Source organism: Bos mutus, chromosome 8 (genome assembly GCF_027580195.1).
Source record: "Bos mutus isolate GX-2022 chromosome 8, NWIPB_WYAK_1.1, whole genome shotgun sequence".
Classification (NCBI taxonomy): Eukaryota; Metazoa; Chordata; class Mammalia; order Artiodactyla; family Bovidae; genus Bos; species Bos mutus.
In genome coordinates this window covers 18290365-18316025 of record NC_091624.1, presented here as the reverse complement: position 1 = coordinate 18316025, position 25661 = coordinate 18290365, and the positions used below count along the sequence as shown (strand labels likewise).

Genomic DNA, 25661 nt, shown 5'->3' with positions numbered 1-25661 from the left:
ATCCCTGCTATCCCATTATACACAGAAGGGTTTATTTCTATCTCCTGCCCCACTGCAGTCCCACAGCAACAGAGAAGTTAGTGTGCTCACTGCTGAGTCCCTAGCACCCAGCTGTGCCAGGGTCCTAGCGGGTGTGGACAGATAACCAAACACTGCTCCCTGCCCTGCCTCCCCAGGCTCACCTTCCAGAAGTGAAGCTCATGCCCACTTTCATCCCTCCGGCTCTGAAAGTCCCCATTCCCTCACAACTGCCGGCCCTGTTAGTCCAGTTTCTTTCTCTGAATAGTCTCCTTCCAACTCTATTCCAGTTACCATGAGGGTTCAGACAAAAAAGTGCTAAAGCTGTAAGAATGTGGGCTTTAGAGGCCAACCACCCTGGGTTCAAATCCCAGTCTTGCCAGTTAACCTACTAGGTGACTGTGGGCAAACAGTCTAGATTTTCTGAGCCTCGGTGTCACCTGTGCAATAGGCGTAGGAGGCCTCATCACATTTGTCATGTGGATCACACGGGGAAACAGGGGAAGCTACAGGAAACATGGCAGCTTACCCCCCTGTTCCTTTCAAGGCTTGTGGTTTAGTCAAAACAACCAACTTTCTTTCCAAACACTGAGCAGATCAACAAGTGCACTTATGTATTTATCTTCTCCCATTTGTTCCAGAGAAACTCTTAGATAATGAGTCACTGGTGGCAAAAGTGACTTGACTTTGTGTTCCATTGAGAGGAGTGGGTGGCCCTTGCTGCCCAGGGCCAGGGAGTAAGCAGGACACAAGGAAGCAGCTGCCAAGAAAAATGTATATTGTTCAGCTGGAGAGTTTCTACCATGTGAGCGACAGAACATCACATGCTTTCAATTATTTTTTAACCCTAGACAAAAGGCAGGCCAGTGATGTAAGAGGAAACAACTATAACCAGACTGTGAGTTTAGAAGCAGCTTCAAATGTTAGATCCCTGCTCTGCCTTTTCTAGGGCTGGCAGAGAGCACAGGGCAAGTCACTGTCAGCTAACGGGACTCAAGAGAGATGGCAATGGACTTGCAGGGCAGTTTCTGTTTCTCATTCTGCCTCCTGGAAGAACCCCAGGAGACCCAACTTCTCCACCTACAGAGAGGTTACCAGCGTTCACAACCAGAGTAACAGATGGCACCCCGGAAGAGGGCTTCTCCTCCTGAAAGGAACCTGAAAGCCAGTCCTCTTCAGTCAGACACACAGCAGCAGGATTGACAAAAAAAAGGATCGAAAGTGACACGCTAGGTAACATGTTGACAGAGCTGAACCTTGGTGTTTTCTGTACTTCCCAAACATTCTGCTTTCTCCTTTGTGAACATGCAATACTTCATTCTTGCTGTTGTTGTTCAGTCGCTAAGTCATGTCCAACTCTTTGCAACCCCATGAACTCCAGCAGGCCAGGCTTTTCTGTCCATCACTATCTCCCTGAGTTTGCTCAAACTCATGTCCATTGAGTCAGTGATGCCATCCAACCATCTCATCCTCTGTCGCCCCCTTCTCCTGCTACCCTCAATCTTTCCCAGCATCAGGGTCTTTTCCAATGAGCCAGCTCTTCACATTAGGTAGCCAAAGTATTCTAAGTATTTATTCTTAGAAGACATAAAGTGAGCTTTGATATTTGAGAAAAACCATAAAAACACCAAAAAATGAGTTAAAGAAGCAGTTCATAATAAGGCTGGACCAAGTCTGAGAAAATTTTGCCACAAATTATTCCCAGTGTTTTATACATAAGGCCTGTGTGGTTTCTGACCATCACTCCCTGGCTCAGCTTTCTACACCACGGGCTCCAGAGCATTGGTTCCTCTTTTCCAGTCTACTCTGAAACAAGGCTGGGTGTCAGAAAGGCAAGCACACGCTGACTGGGAGGCAGAGAAGTGCTTAACTGCTAATTTTGTAAGTCAGGCCCTCTGATCTTATGACAAAGGTGATTCTGTTAAGTAGGAAGTTAGGTAATTCTAATACACTTGTAAACATGTGGACCCGAAAGCAAACTCAACATTTATCAGGAGACTCTATTCCCAAAGTTGAACTCAGGGGCCAGAAGTTCACAAGGCAAAGATCCAAATTAGGGGTACCAGCTTCTCCCCTTCAGTTAGTAAACAAACGTTCTGGTAAAAAGACTGTCCAGCTTTATTACCGAAGAAGAAATAAGGAGAAGTTGCTGTAAGACAAACACAGTATGTGGAGGACGTGGAGGAATCATCTCCTCTACTAATGAGTCATTAACTCGGGACCAAGAGTAACAATTGGAGAAAGTCCTAGACATCGGGCCTTTAGCTACTAGCTAATTGACCCTGAGACATCCATGAGTCTTAGTTTCTTCATCTTTAAAGTAAGGAGATCAAACCAAGTAATTTTAAGGTCACAGATGCTTCTAAAGTTGATTTTACATTTTTTATGAAATTCATATCAAGTGGACTCTCTGAATCAAATTCAGGGTGTAAAAAAGTCATAATGGATGGTCTGCACCCTCAGACTGAAAAGATATGACTTACCTCTTGGGCCAGATTCCCAAGACTATCCAACAAAGCTTTTGTGGCTTCACCCAGCTCCTCGGTCGGGAAGAGAGATGTAGAGTTTAGTTTTGTCTGCAACGAGAAATAAATAACTGTTTCTAAATTCAATGTAAACCTGAAATCTCTATTTAAAAATAAATAAGTTGATTAAAACTATTCACAATCTTCAATTTGAAACACAAGAAACCCACTCTTAACCAAAATAAGACACTAAAATTATTCTAACTGTATGTTTGTAGGTTATTCATCTCAGATAAGAATTACTAATTTTTTGATGAATGCTTTTAAATGGTGTAGGAATTTGTATTTCAAACTAGTTGATTACATAATAGATAAAAATGTCTGATGTGTATGTGCCCAGTGTAAAGCTGACCATAAATTCCCAACTCTGTCTATGGTTTTGCTAGAAAGACAACATGGAAATGGCCTTGAGAAACAAGTTTGTGATGGTTCACAGGAAAAGAAGAAAGGATAACATTTAAAACTGCCAAAAGCATGGGAAGAAGGAATTCTCTTTTATTCTACTCGTCAGCACTGTCTCTAACACTGTAAATTTACTTACTTCTAAATATATGAAAACACATTTTAATATATTAAAATGTATTGTTTTCATATATATTAAAATTAATTTAAAATAATTTTCAAATATCTGCTTTATGTTTAGTTTGAGTCAAATCACTATATTTACTCATTGACATACTGCTATTATATGCCACTTAGCTGCATAGCCAATATAAGAAAATAATTAATTTAAGCCCAAGGTAAGATAGGTTAGGACAGAAAGTCTAAGCTAGAGAAGAAAAAGAAAAATGATGCACAGACTCTGAGGCCAGAATTGGTTTTGAAGTTTTCAGGCTTCCAAAGAAAAAAAGTGCAGGGTCAGTTTCATCATTCTTGTTTGTCCAATAGGAAAAAAGAAAGAAAAATCTCAGGAAAAAGCCCATCCTTCTTTGGCAATTCTATAAGCATCATTTTGCTCAATATCAGATCCTTGGATATCCAGAGAAAACTGAATTATTTTAATACTTGTCTCTTATCTCAGAGATTGCTGTGAAATCCTATGGCAGACGACACAGAAGACGGCTGAAAGTATGAATAGATGGAGTTCATCATTAGCTCTGGGAAACAGCAGATGCAGAAGACTAAGTATCATGATCATCATAATATCCTAGCATAACCCCAAATGTTCCTTTCTGATAAAATCTGTCTAAAAGTTCTGTGGATAATTTTGTCCAGCACGATTAGTGAGCTCTCCTACAACAGCTCACTCACCAGAGACCAGCCTTCCCACACTCCCAGTCCTCTGATGGGCCCAGGCTTTCCTATAAATGACACACTCCAGTAGGTCTCTGTGACACAGCTCACAGGCTGTGTTAATGTTCATTCCCTCCATGAAGCAATCATGAGCAAAACCAGGTGGGGGGCTTTTGGTTTGCTTTGCCTTTCTCTCTTAAAGTTCACATTATATCTAAAGGCTACCACACTAAAAGTTGAACCTACACAGAGAGACCTTGGTAAGGAAAACTTACAAACTGAGAGGCCTTAACTGGGAGACATAGGAGGTAAAAACTATTTCCTTTCACTTTTGGGGGCTTGGATACTATAAAATACAGAGAGGAGACTGATGTAAATCAGATTTAATATTACAAATTAATAAGGAAAGATAGGCTATTCAACCGGAGAAGGCGATGGCACCCCACTCCAGTACTCGTGCCTGGAAAATCCCATGGACGGAGGAGCCTGGTAGGCTACAGTCCATGGGGTCACGAAGAGTCGGATACAACTGAGCAATTTCACTTTCACTTTTCACTTTCATGCATTGGAGAAGGAAATGGCACCCCACTCCAGTGTTCTTGCCTGGAGAATCCCAGGGACGGGGGAGCCTGGTGGACTGCCGTCTATGGGGTCGCACAGAGTCAGACACGACTGAAGAGACTTAGCAGCAGCAGCAGGCTATTCAACCAGTGTTGCTGAGACAAGTAGTTACTCATCTAAGACAGTAATTTTCCATCTCATGCCACTATATGAAATTAAATTCTTGGTAGATTGAACAGCTAAAACTAAAAATGAAAGTTAAAAGATATATAGGAGAAAATGTATTTATGAACTTGGGGTAAGGAAGGTCTTAAAATACAGAAGTCCAAATCAAAACTGGGAATTAAACTTCTGAAAGTAAAAACTACGCACCAAAGACACCATCAACAAAGTGAAAAAACAAGCCAAAGACTAGAAAAATGGATTTTTTTTAATTTTAGAATAAAAATGGAATACCAAGCATCAGTTAAAATTAACCAGATGCCACATTTATCAACATACATACATCTCAAAAACATAACACTGGGTGAAAAAGACAAGTTGCAGATCAACATGCACACATATACAATGTGAACACATGCAAACCAATACAGTATATTGTTATTAACCGAATGTGAATATATATACAGTCGGATAAAAACATGCAACTCCAAGATACCAGCTATCTTTGAGGAAAGAGAGGAATATACAGACGACAGCAACTTTATCTGTAGTGTCTTATTTCTTGAAAGGAACTATTTCATAATTTTCTTTTTAATTCAAGGAAAAATAAAAAAGGAAGAGGGAAGGAGATTGGCAGGAATGAAGGATAGGAATATAGGTTAGGTTGAATACATGTCAGATTCGAAAGATGTCTAACTTCCTTGAACAAAATTAACCCCAGGCAATATGCCTTGAAACGAGGCCACACAATGAAATCTGAGAACCAAGTGCCTGCACCAACTATTAACTGTGGTCTCTTGCTCATATTTACTTGACAAAGGCAGACAGAGCTTGCCAATAGTACTTCCAAAGAGCTCCAGTAAGCCATTCATAGTTTGGAATTTCTACTACCATTTTTCATAACCAAAAGCATTCCCTTGGCTATAAATTCATAGAGGTCCCCATTGAGCTCCCCTGCACAGGAGGCAAGATTTTCTTGTATGAAGGAAAACAGGGAAAAGGGGAAAAATTAAATCTTTAGTGAAGACTGTACTTTCTGTGTTACGCTAACAGGAATTCATGTATTATTCAATATTTTTAGATCATAACTAAATACTATACTAGCATTATAAGAAGAACAGACAACAGTATTATATTACTCAAAGCCCCAACCCATTTCTGTAATATGTGTTAATCACAACATTGCAACATTTCCTAAAACCATGACATTCTGGAGCACTGGCTCCATAATGACAAAAGCCATTATGCCATCCTTTCTGGGTCTAATAGATGATTTCTTTATATTCTTTTTATCCTCCCTAAGTTTTTCCTTCCACATGAATTCTCTTTTTCTTTTCTAAAACTGAGGTAACAACGGTTTATAACATTATATGACTTTCATGTGTTCAACATTATATTTCTATTTCTGTGTATGCTGCAGCATGTGCCCCACCAAAAATTTAGTTTACATTGTAAAAGACTGAATTTCTTTTTTAAAGGCAATAACTTATCAAAGTCAATTTGATTTTAATTTCTGAGTTGATGTTTTATTTCAACTCACTGTCCAGCACAGTCCCTGGCACATAATAACTAGGCACCCAAGAAATGTGGAAGAAAAGTAAAAAGCAAAGGAAAGACCACATTAGGAGGGTGAGAAATGGACTAGTGTGAGTCTTGCTTCAAAGATCATTCAAATTCACAAATATACCGTTTCATATTCACCTCATCAAGTCACTCACATCTGCAGCCTTAAGGTGGCTCCCCTTGCTCCAAGGATGAGGCCCAATAGCCTACAAAGGCTACATGAACATTTCCCTCAGCACCTCTATAGTGTCATGTCTTACCATTCCTCTCCCCATCAAACTTCCCGTAGCTACATCTGATCCACTCTGAACTACTCAGTCATGCACAGTTCCTCTAAATGCCACCTTCTCTTGCCTCTTTCCTCTGGGCCCCATGCATACATCATGTCCTCTGCATGGAAGATTCTTCTGTCTTTACCTGGCTAACCTCTACTCTTTAGGTTCCAACTTAGAGGATGTTTCTTTCCTAACCGGCAAAGACTAGGTTAGGACACCCCATCAGAGGTCTCCTGATGCACAGCACCCAGCAGAGGCTATCCCTCTGAATAGCATCTCTTCCTTTCTTTGTCCCTCCTCTCCCCAGCAGCAGGGAACACAGATCTCTACCTTGTTTACCACTGTCTCCCTGACCCAGTGTGTGGGGATTTCCTGAAAAAATGAAGTGTTTGTTTATAGATGATAGCTGTACAAAGGGACAAGTGGGAGAGATGACTATTGATGCATTAGAAGTGGTAGCCAGATAGAAATACAAGACAGAGCATCTGTGAAATTAAAATGGAATTGGAAAGCCTTTTAAGTTTAAAAAAATCTTATCCACACTCAAAATTTTACAGGGACTCCACTACTACAATGAGATGTGCTTGTACATATATTTGAATAGTATTCTCAATATAAGACACAATTTTGTTTCCTCCCTGCAAATGCATGTTTTAATGTGGTCATTGTACATTTCAAACTTCCCTGAAATACTCTCATAAAGCAGACTATAATCTCTGCTTCACTTTGCCCATATTCAGAAAAGCCAACTCAGGGCTAGGATTTATATGTTTTACTTCAAATTGAAAATAAGTAAGCCACATACCAGGTACAAAGACTATTATCACCCAAAGCAATTACTGTCTCTTTACAGTCATTTACATGACAATAAAAATTGTCCTTTGAGGAACATTTTAATAATTTTTATTGAAGTAGGGAATTATAACTCATGTCTAAGGACAGCACTAATCTTTTAAAAGCAATTCAACAACTTAAATAATAAATTTTAAATTATATGTGATTAACACATTAAAATATTTCATTTTTGCTATTTCTAAACATAGTTAAATATATCTACTACCACATAATTCAGGATCAAAAGTCAAGCCTTTATCTTAGACATGGCAAGAAAGAAATTATACTATTTCAAGTAAAAAATAGTATATTTGAGGCAAAAACATCTATTTGGAGTTGAGTCATTATATTAACACACTGCTTAGTTCAGTAATTTATCCCCAGTTCTGTGCTTCCCTTGTTCTCCCAGGAATTAGGTGAACAGAGTCTAAAACAGTAAATCCCTGAGACATGTCATTCTACAATTTACCAAATGATAGCAATTGCAATTGCTTGTCAGGCAAAAGCACATGTTGTAAACAGGTGGGCAGCAAAATTATACAAAACCAAACAAAACCTGATACTTCCCACAAGAGTCTGTGTTCCAGGCAGGAGGAGAGGGAAAACCAACTGTTTTCTCCTGCAAAACATTGTCACTGCATGTGACAAACTGAGAAATACCTAATCCCCAAAAGCTATGAGCCAAGCTGAGCCCTTATCAAAGGGTCTAGAAGACGCTAAACAAAAACCCTTCAAGACAAGAATGACTGTTCACTCCTCTTCTGCCTGCTCCTTCTATCCCTGCACAGTCCAGCTGTGAGCTCACTAGTGCTCTGGGCACTTCAGGGCACCACTCACCCTACCTCCTTTGTCCCATGAACAGAGTTCCACCTTTGCAAGAGCAGACTACACACATCAGAAGATACAGAAACAGAACACTTTGTTCCATGGACACAGAACTTTCCTGTTTTGGGGTGAAGGTACCACCAGAAGTCAAGACAATCTAGTCACACGGTTGTGCGATGTCTAAGTTGTTCCTGAAATAAAGGTCAGTCTGTATGCCTGTCCTTGCTAACTCAAATCAGACACCATTTCCCTTGCCACAAGGATCAGACACCATCTTCACATCACTGAGACAGGACTAGAGCCCAAGTCTACTTAACCAAACAGACTTTCACTGGGGATCACGGTGTTCCGTGTTGAACGAGACTGTTGTCAGGGAGCTGCTGGGAAGGGCAGCCCTCACTTTACAGAACCCAGAACCTGTGAAGAATTCCTCAAATTCCCGTTCTCAGCCTTAAAGTCGGTTCTCAATGTCCACTGGAATGAAAGTACCATGTGGACCTTGTCTGCCTTGTTCATGGCTGAAACGTCAATGCCTTCAAGCAGTAACTGGTACAAAGCAGACAGACAGTAAATATGTGTTCGTTTTGTTGTTTAATATCTCATACCTTGTTTAGAGATGCTCTGCTTCCACCGATCTATTCAGTTATGCATGACAGACTTTAATGAGTAGTGTTTACTGTGCTTTAGAGTCACTCTCAGAATACAAGCAAGAAACTACACAGGGCTGGAACAGGACTAATAAAAAAAGCCAAGGACACTGAAGAAACACTTCAAAGACTTAATGAAATATTGTTGCAATGTATGTTCCAATCCAAAGGCAGTTATGGCAGAATGAACACTCTCCCTGAAGCTGTCCACATGCTAATCTCTAGAATATGTCTATCAGTTATATCATACGATAAAATGCACTTTCAATTCAGTTCAGTCATCCAGTCATGTCCGACTCTTTGCAACCCCGTGGACTGCAGAACTCCAGGCTTCCCTGTCCATCACCAACTCCCAGAGCGTGCTCAAACTCATGTCCACCAAGTCGGTGATGTCATCCAACCATCTCATCCTGCCATCCCCTTCTCCTCCCACCTTCAATCTTGCCTAGCATCAGGTCTTTTCCACTGAGTCAGTTCTTTGTATCAGGTGGCCAAAGTATTGGAGTTTCAGCTTCAACATCAGTCCTTCCAATGAATATTCAAGACTTATTTCCCTTAGGATGGACTGGTTGGATCTCCTTGCAGTCCAAGGGACTCTCAAGAGTCTTCTCCAACATCACATTTCAAAAGCATCAATTCTTCAGTGATCAGCTTTCTTTGTAGTCCAACTCTCACATCCATCCATACATGACTACTGGAAAAACCATAGCTTTGACTAGATAGACTTTGTCAGCAAAGTAATGTCTCTGCTTTTTAATATGCTGTCTAGGTTTGTCATAGCTTTTCTTCCAAGGAGCAAGCATCTTTTAATTTCATGGCTGCAGTCACCATCTGCAGTGATTTTGGAGCCCCAAAAAATAAAGTCTCTCATTGTTTCCCCATCTATTTGCCATGAAGTGATGAGACTAGATGCCATGATCTTCATTTTTTGAATGTTGAGTTTTAAGCCAACTTTTTCACTCTCCTCTTTCACTTTTATCAAGAGGCTCTTTAGTTCTTCTTTGCTTTCTGCCATAAGGGTGGTATCCAAATGTAAAAAGTAATGAACATTAATGACTGATTCCTAGCACTGATTTATAGAAGAAAATGTCTACATTACCAGCCACTGTTTTCAAGCACATAATTTATATTACTCCCATAAATTAAATTATTAACTTTTTATTGAGCATCTAATGTGTACTAGCCCTATGCCAGGCTCTTCATATATGTGATCAATAATCACAGCAAAGGGCAAACTACATTATCACTATGTGAAAGAATAGGAACCTGAGGCTTAATTTATCTAAGGTAGCACAACTGGTAAAATGCTGAGGCAGTATTTGAACCCAGAAACAGCTGACCCCAAGCCTACACCCTTTCTACCCTGCCACACTTCCCCACTGTTGTCAAAATACTGTAGTCCCAGTGGTCATCAAAGGACTGAAGGAGAACCAGGAGAAAGAATCAGAATATCTTGGCTGAAAAACAGAGAAATAGCCACACCAAAAAACAGAGACAGAGAGAGAGAACAGAAATGTTTCAAAGCATGGCTCTCCTCGAAATCCACTTTTGGTGCAGAAATACATATTAACAGAATAGTTTCTGTCTCTCCCACCCCTAATGTTGGTTGCTGCTCCTATTGTATTTCTTGGCACAGTTTAACTGTCTGTGTACAAGGAGGTCTCACAACACACCCATCTACCATCACCAATACCAAAATTTCAACCAAATGGCAGAAGCAAAAGGCTGCTTAATATAAATCAAACATCAATCCCAGTGCTCCAATTAAGGCACTGCTAAAAGAGTCACATTTCAAAATGTTTGGAAGTCATTTCAACCCAATGGTATCTCCTAAAACATCTTTTACACATCCTGGCCACTCACTATGTTCTAATTCAAGAGCCCCATTTTCTGATTTTAGGAAAAGAGATCTCACAATAACAGCTGACAGGCAGGAGCAGAACCTGAAATGCTCCTATGCCCAAGAGACGTGCAGGAAGCATATGGCAGCCACCCTAATCAACACCTGCCATGAACCAACTGGTCCACAAGGCTCCACCACAACACGACAGGATGGGCTGTGAAGCAGCTGACAGTTCTGACAGTACATTTCCACACTCCCCATCACACTAATTTTCCCAACTAGGGAGAGATTTTTCAAGTCAAACCCTAAGCTGTTGACTGTCAGATTATGAAGGCTTTGCTGTCTTTCTACTTAGAGAGTAATTCAGAAATTACATAATTGGAAGGATTTTACTGGGCTGTGCACACAATAGGTGTTTAATGAGTAAACAGAAATGAAACAATGAATGGGTGCCAGAATAAATTTATCTGTCTTCTAAAAACACCCATCTTTCCAAAGTTCAAATCATCCCAGCTGAAAGGGTGAACATTTCTGTCTTGTAGTGAAGCAAAGCAAAACAACCAAAATAGTCCAAGGAAATGGGCTAGTATTTGCAACAGCCTTTGACTCTGACTCATGATGCAGAAAGTGCCAACAGGCTGCAAGTGTCTTCACAGGTGAGCTTATCTGACTATTTAGGCCAGTTATCTGGGGCTGCAAACATCTCTGTAAATTATACTACAGAATCACAGACCACTAGAAAAAAACAACTCAGTACATTTTTTAAAACACTGAAATAGAAAATACTATTTCTGGAAGAGAACAAAAACAGATCTTAAGTATTGGGGCTAAGCCCTTCACACTGATGGGGGCCACAATAAAACCTGCCATGGAAGCAGCAGAATTCAGTTTTACTACTACCTTCACTTTAGTCAGAGAATCAAACAGGATACAAGGACTCTTCGATGGTCAGTCAAGAGTGTAAACTCTGGGATGTGTTTCTAAGGAACATTCTAGGAGATGATCCAGGTACAGGGTCTAGAAACCGAAACTTCTTAGTACCCCCAGGAGGGCCCATCTTTCTCTAGAGAAATCATGGTGCGCAAAGTCCCAGAAGTTTCCAATGTCTTTCTATTATAACGAGGAACATCTCTTTCCAGGCATGTTCTTCTTCCAGGGCTTTTCTCCTGGTTTTAGAACAGCCTACTGACAATCAGGGAGCTGTCTGGTAAGCAGGAAATCTGAATGCTGGATGGATGCTAAAGGATGTTGTTCACAAGGGATTTTATCAGAGCTCCCAGAAAACCTAAAGAAAGATACTTATTCTGGAACTAGGCACAGCACTGACAACCAGAATGCTCAGACTTAGTCCTATTCTTGGATTAGAAATGAAGGTGTATTCTCATGGACTGCTTCTTTGAACGAGTGATTCCCAACTGATAATCAGACTTTGTTGGTATTTTTTAACCTCTGAAAGCAATTTTGTCATTTTTTAAGTTACTTATTGCATGTGCTCCCATTCAATCCCAGGGTTTTCCCACTGAGACATCTCAGTGTTTCCTTTCTGATAGGCTTTTTTAAATGGACATCCATCTTCCCATTAATGGTTTTGAGACTTTTTTTTTTTTTTAATCTAGAGAACTCCTTCTTCAAATGAACCCTTATAGCATTAAAAACCATAAAAAAAGTAGGTCTTCTCTGAAACAGACTTGGACTCAGAGCCACACCCAACTCACTGTTCCCTTACTGACTCTTGGGGAGATGGCTCAGAATCTGAGCCAATACCACAGAGCCAGTCACATCACCACTCCCAGCCAGCCCTATGTTTCTACAAAAACAAAGTCCTGCTGTCCAGGGAAAAATGTCACATTCTAAAAGCATTAGTACTCAAAGCTTCCCTACACAGCAAGCCTACTCACCAGGACTGGCTTCAGGATATCCAGGTTGGAACGAAGCACCTGTTCTGCTGCATTCAGCTTCTCCCTTGGCAGGCTGCAAAACCTAGAAACTTCTTGGTCACCAAGTCGAATCACCTCTCCCAATTTTGATCCATTGCACAGGTTGCTCAAATGTAACTGGTAGCCTTGCAAAAATACCTATAAACATTTCATGCAAAGAGAGAGAAGTAAAACTGGATTACACTGATGGGAAGCAGGGTCCTTGAAGCCTCTTGGGGGAACTTCATATCAATATTGCTTTGAGGAATGGACACTACTATACCCTGTCCAGAGCACTGGGTCTCTACCGAACTTCAGGATGAAGCAAGGCATGATGCTACAGGACATTCAACACCAGAATGTGGCATTCGACTCATCACCTCCACACTCTTCTCCTTGGGAAGGGAAATCCTGAGTCCAATTCTTTTTCTCAAAAGTGCGACACATGACTCAGCAAATAGGAATCTGGAGTCTGAACTCCCCAAACCACTCTTATTAGAGAAAATAGAAAGTTCTCATTATTTTGAAATAAATGATATTTTAAACTGGGGTTGGGCTAAATTGCAGGGGGAAAAGTATTTATACTATTTATTTGTAGATAAAGATATTTAACTAATGCAAATAACTATGTTCAAACAATTTCAGAATGTGGAACTCTTCCTTTTACTTGTATCAAAGCAGAGTACTAGAAAGTCAAGCCTCTTATCTCATTGACAGATAAGAATGACTTAGAACTGGCCTATACATTATAGCAAAGAACTTCTCCTTGGCCATATCTTATGTAACTAGCTTTACTGGATCTAAATAAACACTTCTTCACATATGGCCCTTACTGTCCACTAGGCAAAAGTCAATAAGATGAGAGACCTTGTTTTTTCATGTTCCTTTTGTGTCCTCAGTGCTGGAACATGTGGACAATAAATATTTGTGGAACGAATGAATGAACGATTCAGACTCTATTACTCTGTTACAACATTCTCTGTTTGTTTCAATTAAGGCAGCCTGACCTGCCGGTGGTACAACCTCCTGGGAGTGATGGACCAGAAGCTTCTCAGGACCCATGCAGCTTTCTAACACGGCAAAGCACTTGGTGTGTCATGGTTTCCATTAAGTTTCCACCCACTGCCAGATACTCAAATACACACTGCTTTTCTTCTTTTCTCTGACTAGCCCTTGCTGCCAGCCGACCCTTAGTATTTGTGTTTAAGACGGTGAAAACAGTGACTACAGAGACTAATCACCTTGAATGGACCACTTACATATTTAGGATGCCCCTTATTTTAAACTAGTGGGATGTGACAGATAAGAAATTGGCAGGGGGCAATGGAAACCATGCTAATGATTTTTATAAGCCTGCTGCCTTTGGCCCATCTCCCAACCGCACAATTGGTAAACACAGGCATATTTTCCTAGTTTCATAAGGGCAAGCAGTAAGCACATTTTTCTAATTTAAAAAATTCTATATCATGTAAAGCAAAGATTTTATTTTGGTGCATAAACAGTTCCACTACTTCTGCTTATGGCAAAGTCAAGCTAGTATGTAAACATGAGACGGGGTAAGGAAGCAGTTCCCCTTTCTGCCAGAGAATAAACTTGAAAAGGTCCTCTGGAAATCAATAACTATGCAATCTGGGCCTGCTGCCCACTGCATAGGAGCCGGATGATTATCTAATAATGCCAGAGGAAGGTTCTTTAAAATCTAAGGTTAAAATCTTACATAAACACTAATATTACTTCCTGATTTTATAAATTAAAAAAAATTAAGCATATTCTTCTTAATAATAGATATTCTATTTTATTTATTTAATTTTAAATATTTTTACTTATTTATTTTTATTTAATTTCTATTTATTTATTATTTCTATTCTATATTTTCTAGATATCTTTCTCATCTATCTTTAAAAGAAACATTACAAATAGATAGCCAGTGGGGATTTGCTATTCTGATGCAGGGAGCTCAAATCTGGTGCTCTGTGGCAATACAGATGGGTGGGAAGGAGTGGGAGGTAGGAAGAAGGTTCAAGAGGGAGGGGACATATGTATACCTATGGCAGATTCATGTTGATATATGGCAGAAACCAACACAATATTATAAAGAGTTATCCTCCAATTAAAAGGAAAAAAATTTAAATTTTAAAAAAGAAAGCACTACATTTTTAAAATCTGTTTTAGATTTTATAGACAAGAGACACTTTGGGTAACAATCCTCAACCCAAGTTATTGTTTCAGAACTGTGAGATTTTTTTTTAATTCATCTTAAATTCATCTTCCCTTTAGGAAGACGTTATCAACACGTTATGCCTGGGCTTCCCTCGTGGCTCAGCTGGTGAAGAATCCACCTGCAGGAGACCTGGGTTCGATCCCTGGGTTGGGAAGATACCCTGAAGAAGGGAAAGGCTACCCACTCCAGTATTCTGTCCTAGAGAATTCCATGGACTGTATTCCATGGGGTCTCAAAGAGTCGGACATAACTGAGCGACTTTCACAAACAAACAAAATAAAAAAACAAAATCAACACATGCCAATTGACAGACAGGCAGGAAATCAGTTTTATTTCAACCAGTTGGCCCATGATGCGAGGCTGCACCTTCCACTCTCTGGATGGTGTGGCGGGGCCAGCCCGAGCAGGGAGGTAAAAATAGGTGACGCTGCACTGGAGCCGCCAACCTCCTTCAGCACTGTTACCAAGACAGGAGTTTATTCATTTCCTTCCAGGTGCTCTTGTATAATGTCATTGCCACGAGCCTCACCAGGGAAGGTGAAGATTGCAGCTTACCTTGCGGAGACTGACATCAGCCCCCAGCATCTTGTCCACAGTTGGCCTTGGCAGGGAGAGGTTGTGATGCAGGAATCCAGAGAAGGTTTCATTGTCTACCAGGAAGTCCTGAAGTTTCAAGCCTGCAGGAGAAATAGTGTTTCATTTTCATTTCATGAGTAACTAAAAAGAAAAAAAAAAAAGCACAATGGAGCAAAATATCCTAATACTGCCTTGTTTTAAACCAATTGAGCACACAGAGAAATGAGGTTCAGGGAGTTTTACCTTAACAGCAGAGACATGAAAAGAGTGCTTTCTGAAGCTGTGAAGTGCGGCACTGCTGTATACATACACGTAGCCTTTTCTGTACACATACACATACACGTAGCCTTTTCTCGCTTTTCCAAGAATAAGTAAACAAATCTGAGATTTGTGACCGTGACCCCACAGCTCCTATCTCCCCAATGCCATCTCAGATAGCTAAATTCAGAGATATTTAAAACCTTATTCCCACAAGCCCAAAGGGCTGGTTTCTTCTTGATGCAAAACAGTGGTTCTGAAACTTGAAGAGGCATCAGAATCACCTGCAGGGCTTGTGAAAACTGGTCCCCTACCCCCCAGAGTTTCTGATTCAGCGGCCTGGGGTGAGGCTGGATAATTTGCATTTCTAACAAGCTCCCAGGCGATGCTGTCACCCGCTGGTCTGGGGCCCACCTTTAGAGAACCACAGGTGCAGAGCATTATGCATATCAAAGTGCTTTCACAGGCCTGATTTCATTTCAGGTCCAGACGTGGAACACGTGATACAGAGCTCCCACACCCAGGCCGGCCCCTGCTTTAAGAAAATATGTACGCATACATTTAAAAAAATCAACACTACTAAATGATTGTATTGCTGCAGGGTTTCCTACAGAATCACTTTAAATAATAAGCCCTCCAGGTATATTTAGAAAAGGTTCCAATCCAGTGTAGTGCAGCAGAAAAAGCACTAGCCAGAAATCCAATTTTAGTCCCTAGAGCTGGAGGCTGTGCCTAAGTGGTATCACTTGGATATTTCATATCATCTTTCCGAATTTCAGCTTCTTTATCTCCAAACAGTGAGGTGACCAGATGCTTCGTGGGTCCCCCTTACTGAAATGCTCTCATTTTCTCTGCCATATCTCATTTGAGTGTCCACTTCTCCTTCTGCCCCTCTCTCACAATAACCCAACATCAGGACCTCACGACTGGCCAGACATCACTGAGAGACTGCAGCGCACAGGCCCTGGCATGAACTGACCCCTAGGGGGCAAACCTAGCAAACTCAAATCACTTAACTGATGAGAAACAGACGTCTGATCTGAAAACAGGGCTGTGAGGTGAGGCTTAAAAAGAGGACAGGAGTTAATCCTGGGAGCTAAGGGGGTGATGTGCAGAGATAAAGTAGAAGGAAGTCTCAAAATCCAGCCAGACTCTCATCTGTGCTGTCTGATTCAGGTATGTTCTGCTTAAGTAAACTTTTAATAATCTCAGTTGGTAAAGAATCTGCCTGCAACACAAGAGACCAGGGTTCAATCCCTGGGTCAGGAAGATCCCCTGGAGAAGGAAATGGCAACTCATTCTAGTATTGTTGGCTGGGAAATCCCATGGACAGAGGAGCCTGGTGGGCTACAGTCCATGGGGTTACAAGAGCTGGACACGATTTAGCTACTAAACCACCACCACAGAAGGGTACACTGAGCATGACTCATATCTCTAGAGAAACAGTTCTCTGGCTACACCTTATTTGGCTAACTCCCAGTTATTCCCCATGACACATTTTAAGAAGTGGTCCTGGCCGAGTGAGTGTCCTCCTGAGAAAAGATGCTCCTGCAGGCTGCCACCTGCCTGGTGCTCCCCATCACATATGATACTGCCTTCTCACCATCGCATTCACTTCTGTAGCTGCCAAACCTAAGAGCATTGAAGATTCACCTACGGACATGCTAATATGTAATTTTTGGGGCTGGATTCCCAGAGATCCTGAAATAGTAGCTCTAGAGTGGGGCCTAAGAATCTACATTTTAATAAGCATCTTCTGTATTTCTAATGCAAGGGTTCTGAGGACCATCCTTTTAGGACTGTTGTTTTATTTACATATTATCTCCCCTAGACTATGCCTCTGGGACACAGAATATGCCTTTTATCCTTGCATCCCAGTGCCCAGATCAGGCAAAGAATTACTGATCAATGAATGATGACTGGAAAATAAGTACCAGGAGATGGGATCAAGGCTGGGAAGATTTCAGAAGTTTCTGAGAAGCATCAAAGAAGATTTCCTTTCAGCTGTACAGGTCCAAGAATGGCTTGCAGATATTGGGGCGACCCCCAGGCTGCACCCCAAGATAAACAGGGCCCCTAGTCACTAGAACTGCATTCCCAGAGACATAAAGTGACACCCTAGGTGTCCCAGTATCCCAAAGGTAGAGGTACACAGGAAGAAGACAGGAAAGTTAGTGGCTTCAACTGCAGTCTGACCTGGAAAGCCTGACACTGACTGTTGCGGAACAATGAAAAAACTACCACACTGAGGGGTGAGAAAACTTGGGCTCCGCATCCATTTACTTGCCAGGGCATCTCACCTAGCTGTGTCTCCACTGCCTCATCTGTAAAGGGAGGGGTGGGGGGAAAAAAAAACTTCCCTGAGACCCAGGCAGAACAGAATATGCACATGAGCTAACCTGGTCTGTGACCAGGCAGGCCACTCCTGAGAGTGAAAAGCCAGAGCAGGAATCGACACTGTGCTAGACAAATTCAGAATAACCTCCTTCCCCCAGAGCAAGGCTGCTGAAGGGTGGAAGGCTGACTCCACTGCACATGCGATGGGTCTAGGTCACAAGCAACATGCTTTAGTCAACGGAGCATGCGCAGTGCGTTTACATGACGTTTCAGCTAAGGCAACAGGCTCTGCTGATGAGAACATCTGGATGTGATCAAACCCCAACCACCTCTCTGTGAATCCTCTGGATGAGGCAGAAAAGCCAAGAGGCTGATTAAACAGTCAACAACCTTTGGCAGTGCACACGCACAGTGTGGTGAGGTAGCTATACGGGGTGGCAGCAGGGAATGCCAAAGATCCCTGGATACGAAGAACCTGCATTCTGGTCACACGGATACCACACACATGGATTCAGATTTGCATGCCACCAACACCAAGCTGCAGCCAGCATGGGTGCAGGAAGGCAGTGCAGTGTGCACTGTTTCTCAACCTCAGTCCCCATGAGACTCCTGAGGGGGCTTTGCAAAAATCCCAATGCCCAGGCCACACCCCCTAACAACTTCTGCGTGATCAGAACTTATGGGGCTAAGACACAGACATCAGAATTTTATCTGCCATGATGATTCCAGCCAAGTTTGGGAAACATTAGTGAAATGAAAAGTTCAGGGGTATGGGGACAGAATAACTTAACTTTGATGCTGGACTCTAGTGTTTATGAATTGCATGGCTTTGAGAAATTCATTTTGCCTTCCAGAGCCCAAGATTTCTGACCTAGGAGGTAAGGGTAACAGTACCCACTTTTCAAAGGTATGCGGATTAGAGATATTTGCATGTAACGCATGAATGCTTCCCTGGTGGCTCAGATGGTAAAGAATCTGCCTGCAATATAGGACACCTGGGTTCGATCCTTGGGTTGGGAAGATTCCCTGGTAGACATGGCAACCCACTCTAGTATTCTTGCCTGGAGAATCCCATAGACAGAGGAGCCTGGAGGGCTACAGTCCATGAGGTCACAAAGAGTCGGACATGACTGACTAACACTAACTAATGCATGAATTTCACTAACACTAGCTAATGCATGAATAGTGAGCAAGGGGTTCATGGTAGTTGCTCAAAAAATGATAATAATCTTGTGATTATTGAGAAGAGTTTACTTCACTCACCTTGACCAGCGTACCACAATGATGTATAGAGAAAAGGTAGGGACACAGACATTTCCCTCAAGGAACGCCCAAGGATGATAAGGGTGATGAAAAGGCAAATCAATAGAAAAAGCAGAGCGAAGGATGGCAGAGACAAAGGAAGGCAACTCATGGAAGCATTTGACCCAGATGAGGCTTATCTGTTTCAAGGGGGAGTCAGGCTGAACAGACTGAAGCCAGGTTCTGGAAAAGAACAGAGAGCCAGAAATCTTTAGAGGTTGTGGCTGATGAGGAGAGGGTAAGGAAGACCTCCCATGATGCAGGGACCAGGACACCCCGTAGACATAGTGCTATGTACACATGATTCTCAATGTTTCTGAATGAATAAACAAACACACAAGCAGATAAGCATAGAAGAGCTTCCTCAGAACCTAAGATGTGGGGAGTAGGATGGGAAAAGGAAGAGGACAAGGTACATTTTGAGGCCAGAGTACGGTGATTTTGTACCTACGGTCTCAAGTTTTCTCCACTTTTTTCTTGGCAGGAAAATGAGTGGAGAAGCCAATAATATCAAGAAAGCCCAATATCTGAAATGGCCCTTCTCCTCTTGCCCTAGCTGATTCCTACCCTTCTTTAAGATTCGGGCCATGAGTCTTCTCCTCCAGGAAGCCTGTCCTGACATGATGCCCTCAAGCTGGGTCAGTTGGCCATTCCTCCATGCCCTAATAGCCTCTTATGCATGCTTCCTCCGAGCTACAATTGTCTGGGACCACATCATTTTCTCCAGAAGAACAGAAGTGCTTGAGGGCCAGGACTTACTCAAAAGGACAGCAGTGCCTGGCACTGAGGAGGCATCCCATCAGTGGTGGATGAACACATAAGAGTGAATCACGTAATGAATTGAGATGACCTGCTGTGGGTAGGGACGGGTGAAACAGGACATGCGTGTGAGACGAACCAGGTCAAGACAGTGAACCTCCTCAGCTACATCAGCCCAGGGTCAGGAAGACAGTCAGGCATGTGGGAGCTGGAAGCAGGACATGAGAAGTGTCCATAACAGGATAAATAAGGATGACAAGCATCTACCTCACTGCACTGAGCTGAGGGTTAAAAGAGAAATGTACCTGAAGTCATAGCATAAAGCCTAGAACCAAAGAAAGTCCTCAATAAAGATGGCTAATACCATCATCACTTTCAGGAAAGATACCTCATTAGCTTCAATGCTAGTCTGATCCTAAAGTATATGCTTTCAGAATAGATAAGAACAGAAGTGACTTTGCCAACCAAGTCAATATTGAATTTATGATCCAAGGTATGTGTGTGTGTATGTGTGCATTATGTATTTGCCTGGCTGAGTTCCTGAGTCAGAGAGAATTATGAATTCTTTCTGCTGACACTGTTATAAGGTGAAGAAAAGGTTGAAGCTGACTGGTTTGCCTAATCAGAACTTAAGAAAAGAATAAAGAAATCTAGCATTTTACAGAGAATCAATGGGAATAATCACCTCTACAACATCACTGCAGGGATGGCATAGATAGAAGATGACTAGTAAGAAAAACCAGTCATTGGACGCTAGATAGAAAACACTTAATGGAAAAGACAGCCACTTACTTGGCCATTTAACTCTTTCCACGTGAGCTGACATGACCTCGATTTTCCTACCTGTAATGTGTGGGTTATAGAAGATCTCAGGGATTGTCTTATTGTTGGTACTAAAAGGTACACTTGGGATTAAACTAAATCGGCATTGGACTGGCATTAGAAAATCTGAATTCAGGTCCCAGCTCGGCTGTTTCCTAACTGTGCAATTGTGAACCTCACTTTTCTCCGTTTCTGAATCTCTCTAGGTCTCAGTTTTCTTAGATGTAAGATGGGCTAGTAACATTCATAAGTTGTTGTGAAAACAAAGATCAAGAAAGTGAAAGTAGTCTTTTGGAGGGAAAGAGCCTCAGGAGTTTACAAGGGTAACTGAGAGGCTATAAATACTGTCACAGAATATGGCCATCAGGGAACTGGACCGGTCACTAAATTAAAAATGGGTCCCTGCTGCCCAAAGAGAAGATTGAAAGTCACCATCCAGCAAAAGGCCCCAAGAGCTCTCCTGTTGCCATATCTCCAGTGTGGACCAAAATACTTGATCAGCTGAAATCAGCCTCCTTGGTTTTGCCTGGAGAAGCCAGCAGTGGCCTGTCCTTTTCCAGAGAGCTTTGCTTTGTATGCGGGGAGGTAGGGCAAAGAAAAGGAGGGGAAAAAAAAAAAAGAAACCAATTCAGGAGCTTGGAGTCCAAAGAACAAAACAAGTGAAATGTGTGTTTGTGGGCTGAGGACAAACAGGACAGAATCCTCAGTTCCTTGCCAGTCCTCAGTGCCGGGCCTCTCTGAGCAGGCTAAGGAAACACTTTCATGGCAGGGGAGAAGGGTGTGGCGGGGAGGATCACTGCACCAGGGGGATACATGGGGTGGGCGTGGGGGAATGCTCTCATGGCCACTTAGTGTTCCTTCTGCTTCTTCCCAGCCTGCCTGAGCAGAGCAGAGAAGCAGGGAGGAGGGAGGGCAGCAGCCCAGGAAGGCGGAGGAGGGCAGTCCTCAGCAGAGTCTGCAGCGGGGTTACTCCCGGTCAGTGCCCTCCCGTCCCCGGCTCCAGTTTCAAGATCGCTGTAGTCTCTTTTGTTTAACATGAAAAGAAACCACAGGGATCAGCTGCTTGAGAAGTGGGTGGAAGAGGCAAATAAAAAAAAGAGAGAGAGAGAGAGAGAGAAGTAGAGAAAGATCATGTCAGCTTCCAAGGCCCAGATACTCTTCTTAAAAGGACCCAAGGAGGGTCTCCCAGCCCTGACCCTATTCCAGGGGCAATGGCCTAGAGAAACTGCGGCCAGATTCTCACTCCTGGCTTTATTCGTCTTAAGCAGGACCTTGTATAAACACGACTGCAAAACATTTCTCTGCCAGAAAAGAGCTGGGAACAAACATACTCAGGTGTCTTCTGGGGTATTTTTTGTTGTTTCAGTTTGTTTTCCTGATGCTAGGGCTCCACTTTCTTCTTCAAGGATAGCTCCCGCCTGCTTCACTGAGACAGCTGGACCCTCCCCAGGAAAACCAGGGCTTGCCTGGGAAGTTCAGGGTTCTGGAGAAGGGGGTAAGACAGGGTGACCTGGCTGCTCCCTGGGGTGACTCCTTAGAGCAGATGAGAGGAGGCTGGGAGCCGGGGTGTACACAGCTTCGGGAACTCCTGCTGTTCATCTGAGCCAGGGTTCCCAACCCAGAAGTTTCCTTCTCTACAGTGAGGGCTTGCCAAGGAAACTGACACACTCGTGAAAGATCCCAAGTTCTAGAGTCTGGCTAACCTGATTCCTATCTCAGTTCCAGAATTTTCCAGTTATGTGCCCTTGGAGGCTTAAACTCTCCAACCCTACATTTTTCTGTAAATGGAGATCAGCTATACTAGGGGGTGGATTAGGTAAACAGTAATGACAGTATAGAATGCCCTGAATACTGACTCACACATACTGCAAGAGAATATTTGTTGTTGTTCAGTTGCTCAGTCATATCCAACTCTCTGTGACCCCATGGACTGCAGCAAGCCAGGCTTCTCTGTCCTTCACTATCTCCTGGAATTTGCCCAAACAGAAAATACAAGTGGAGAAATTAAACAAGTTCAAAACAAAACAAATGTTGATAAAAGTCGTAGATGACACAAGTGAAGAGTTCCTTAGAGAAACTACAATATTTAGGGTTGTGCTTCCTGATATCTGCAAGTCCTGGGGAAGCCAGAGTCTTCTGAGACCCACGGGACCATCACAGCTCCAGGAACTACATAGTCCTTATTCTACATAGAATAGAATTTGATTAATTTGATTAATTAATTAATCAACAAATTTCTAGACAGCTACTGAAGTCAAAACACTAGAGCTGTAGTTCCAAGTAGTAATATTTCTCGGTGCTCCTTGAAGGCAGGAATCTGTAATAAAAGAGATGCTGTACAAAGACAGGATCCCTGCCCTTGCCTTCCAAGAGGACAGGGACAGAAGGTCAGAACAGAGCTGTGAACCTCCCAGCCCGCTCTGCCACTACAGAATTGGTCAACACTGAAATCAGGGGATGGGAAGAGACCCGACACATCTTTCCTGGATCCATCTGCTAAGGCAACGGCATACCTGTCTTACTGAGAAGGGGTCAAGGTGGAAGAAGGGGTCAGGAGCCCCTGGAACAAGGATTCATGACAGCTGATAAGAAGCTGAATGGTAAACAGGCCCCCAAACAGCCAGTGGAGACTGTGGCCCCAGAGGGAGAGAGTGGGTGAGCTGTTCACACTGGTCAGGAGCTCTGTAAATGCAGTGGGCATGGGAGGTACAGTCAGGCTGGCTTGGGGGGCCCAAAAGGAAAAGAAAGATAACACTGAAGAGGTAGCATTAGCCCCAGGGAGTTCTAGACCTAAAGAGAAAGAGAAGAAGAGACAAGAAGCCATCATCAGACAAAGCAAAAAAATAGCTGGGTGACCACCTCATGGAGGCCCCTTTGAAGGCCAGGGAGGTAGAAAGGAAGGGAGGATGCCCGGAAAAGGCAAGGAACAGAGAGAAGGTGAGATCAAAATAGGAGGAAACACAGTCCAGAAACAGAAAGACCAAATCAAACAGAATGGGCCAACAGAAAATGATTTGGGAAGAAAGAGAAGAGTTGGAGGAATTCATGTGTTTTGCTTAAAAATGAGGCCAGAGGCTCTTAGCACCATGAGTGAGGGATCAGAATCAGCCTGCAGGGCCCTGAGAAGCCAGGGAACAGGGGAAAGGAAGATAAGTTTATGAATTAGGGGCTGAGAATGGGTTCTTTCCAGGCCTGGATTAGGAAGAATTGTTCATATATAAGGTATAAATTGTTTAAGTTTCTCTTATTTTTAAAATTAATAACACGTCTTAAGGGACATGGCAGTGCTTTGTTGGCAGCAAAAGGGGATCAACGTGTACTGAGCATCAGACACATTGTATGTATTATTTTCTACAATCCTTAAAACAAGCTTATGGGAAAGGTATTATTTTTCCCATTTTTCAAATAAGGAAACAGATCCAGAGATGTTAACATCCTGCTCAAGGCCACAGAGCAAGCAAGTGGTAAATTTGAACCCAATCAGCTCTGGCTTACACACCTTTAGCTCTTTCAACTATATAGGAATTAAGTAAATCATTTTATTCTTTTAAAATGCTTTATAATGATTTTGCCATCAAAAGCTGGCCATGCTACTCGTGGAATAAGGCAACGTGGCAACATGAGATGGTGCAAAGATGCTGAACCTGGAGATCAGATAGACACGGATTAAATTCACGGCTTTACTCAGTCACCTTGGGCAAAAGACGTAACCTGTGAGTCTCAGTTTCCTCATCGATAAAATGGGGATAATAATACCAAGGCGTTGTAAGACTTGAATGTAATAACATATTTAAATGTAAAATGGCATCATTACCTGATACAACTTAGTCTGTTGGACAAAGTGTCACTCTAAGATCGCCCCTCTATACCTAAACGCAACAGTGATGAGAGTGCCAGAAATGGAAAGGTTTCAAGGAGAAACAAACTGGAGTTCCATATTGCTCTTTGCCACCCACAGAGTAAATAAACCTCATACTGGAAAAGCAAGAGACATGAAACGCTATTCTTGATGTTAACAATCCAAACTCTCTAAAGGCAGTCTGATATCGTGTGGTACATGCCGTCCAGTAGTCGAGTACAATTGTGCTTTCTATTCTTGTCTGGGCAGAGCTGACCTTTGATTCAATTTAGTTTGAGCAATATTTCCATACAGCAGTACAGCACTGCATCCCCCTGATGGCAGCCCAAGCTGGGGCCAGACCCTGCCCTGGATGGCAACCAACAGGCTGGGTTTTGAGATGCTGCCTGGCTTTGACAGGTCTGGGGAACTTCCACATTGTGAAACTCTAAGGTCTCAAGTCAGAACTTCTGATAAGTGCATATGGATGTGAATTGCAGTCAGCCAAAAATTTCAAGGATTTCCAGTTTGATGATATAATGTTGATACACGGGTCATCTGATCTCCCAAGATGACCCATAAGGGGCCTCACAAAGTTTGAGGCTGCAGCCTCTACTTCAGCAGCTGCTCATATGGAAGGAAAGGGGTTAGGCAGGGAAGGAGAAGTGGCTGTGAGTCACAGGATGTTCTTTCTGCACGGGCCTTGGGGAACGTTCCACCCATGTCTATTACCATGAAGCCAGGAAGAGGAGGAAGTCTGGCATTTCTCTCGGAAGCCCTCTTGTCTCCGCTCTGATCCCAGTCCATCCATGCCCAGTATCCTGCGACCTGAGAAATTTTCTGGCTACCCTTGGCTGCTCTCTATAGACTGTAATAACGTACTAGCAGGGAGTCAAAGTCTGGAGTTCTAGTCCTTTTCTCGCCCTTTGCCAGCTGTGCTTCCTTAGCCTCTCTGAACTTCAGCTCCTTTGTGTACACAAAGAGGAACAAAATTCCCTATCTCACATGATGGTCATATAATGAACTGAAGTATAAATAAGGTGCTTATGATGTGACAAATATTGTGCTAAATGCTTTATGCTTATTAGCTCATGATTCCCCATGATAGCCCTGAGGGAGGACTGTTACCTCCATTTGAGAAAACTG

General features: G+C 42.5%; 1 protein-coding gene across 2 annotated transcripts in view; it reads right to left on the bottom strand.

The window, feature by feature from the left end:
• ABCA1 (ATP binding cassette subfamily A member 1) overlaps positions 1-25661 on the bottom strand; it is a 137515-nt gene that overhangs the window by 59443 nt on the left and 52411 nt on the right. For both annotated transcript variants that reach the window (XM_070375179.1, XM_070375180.1), the window contains exons 6-8: positions 15179-15300; positions 12385-12561; positions 2502-2594 (exon numbers count right to left, since the gene is read on the bottom strand). In XM_070375179.1, coding sequence (XP_070231280.1) covers positions 2502-2594; positions 12385-12561; positions 15179-15300 — 392 coding nt within the window. The remainder of the gene's footprint in view (positions 1-2501; positions 2595-12384; positions 12562-15178; positions 15301-25661) is intronic.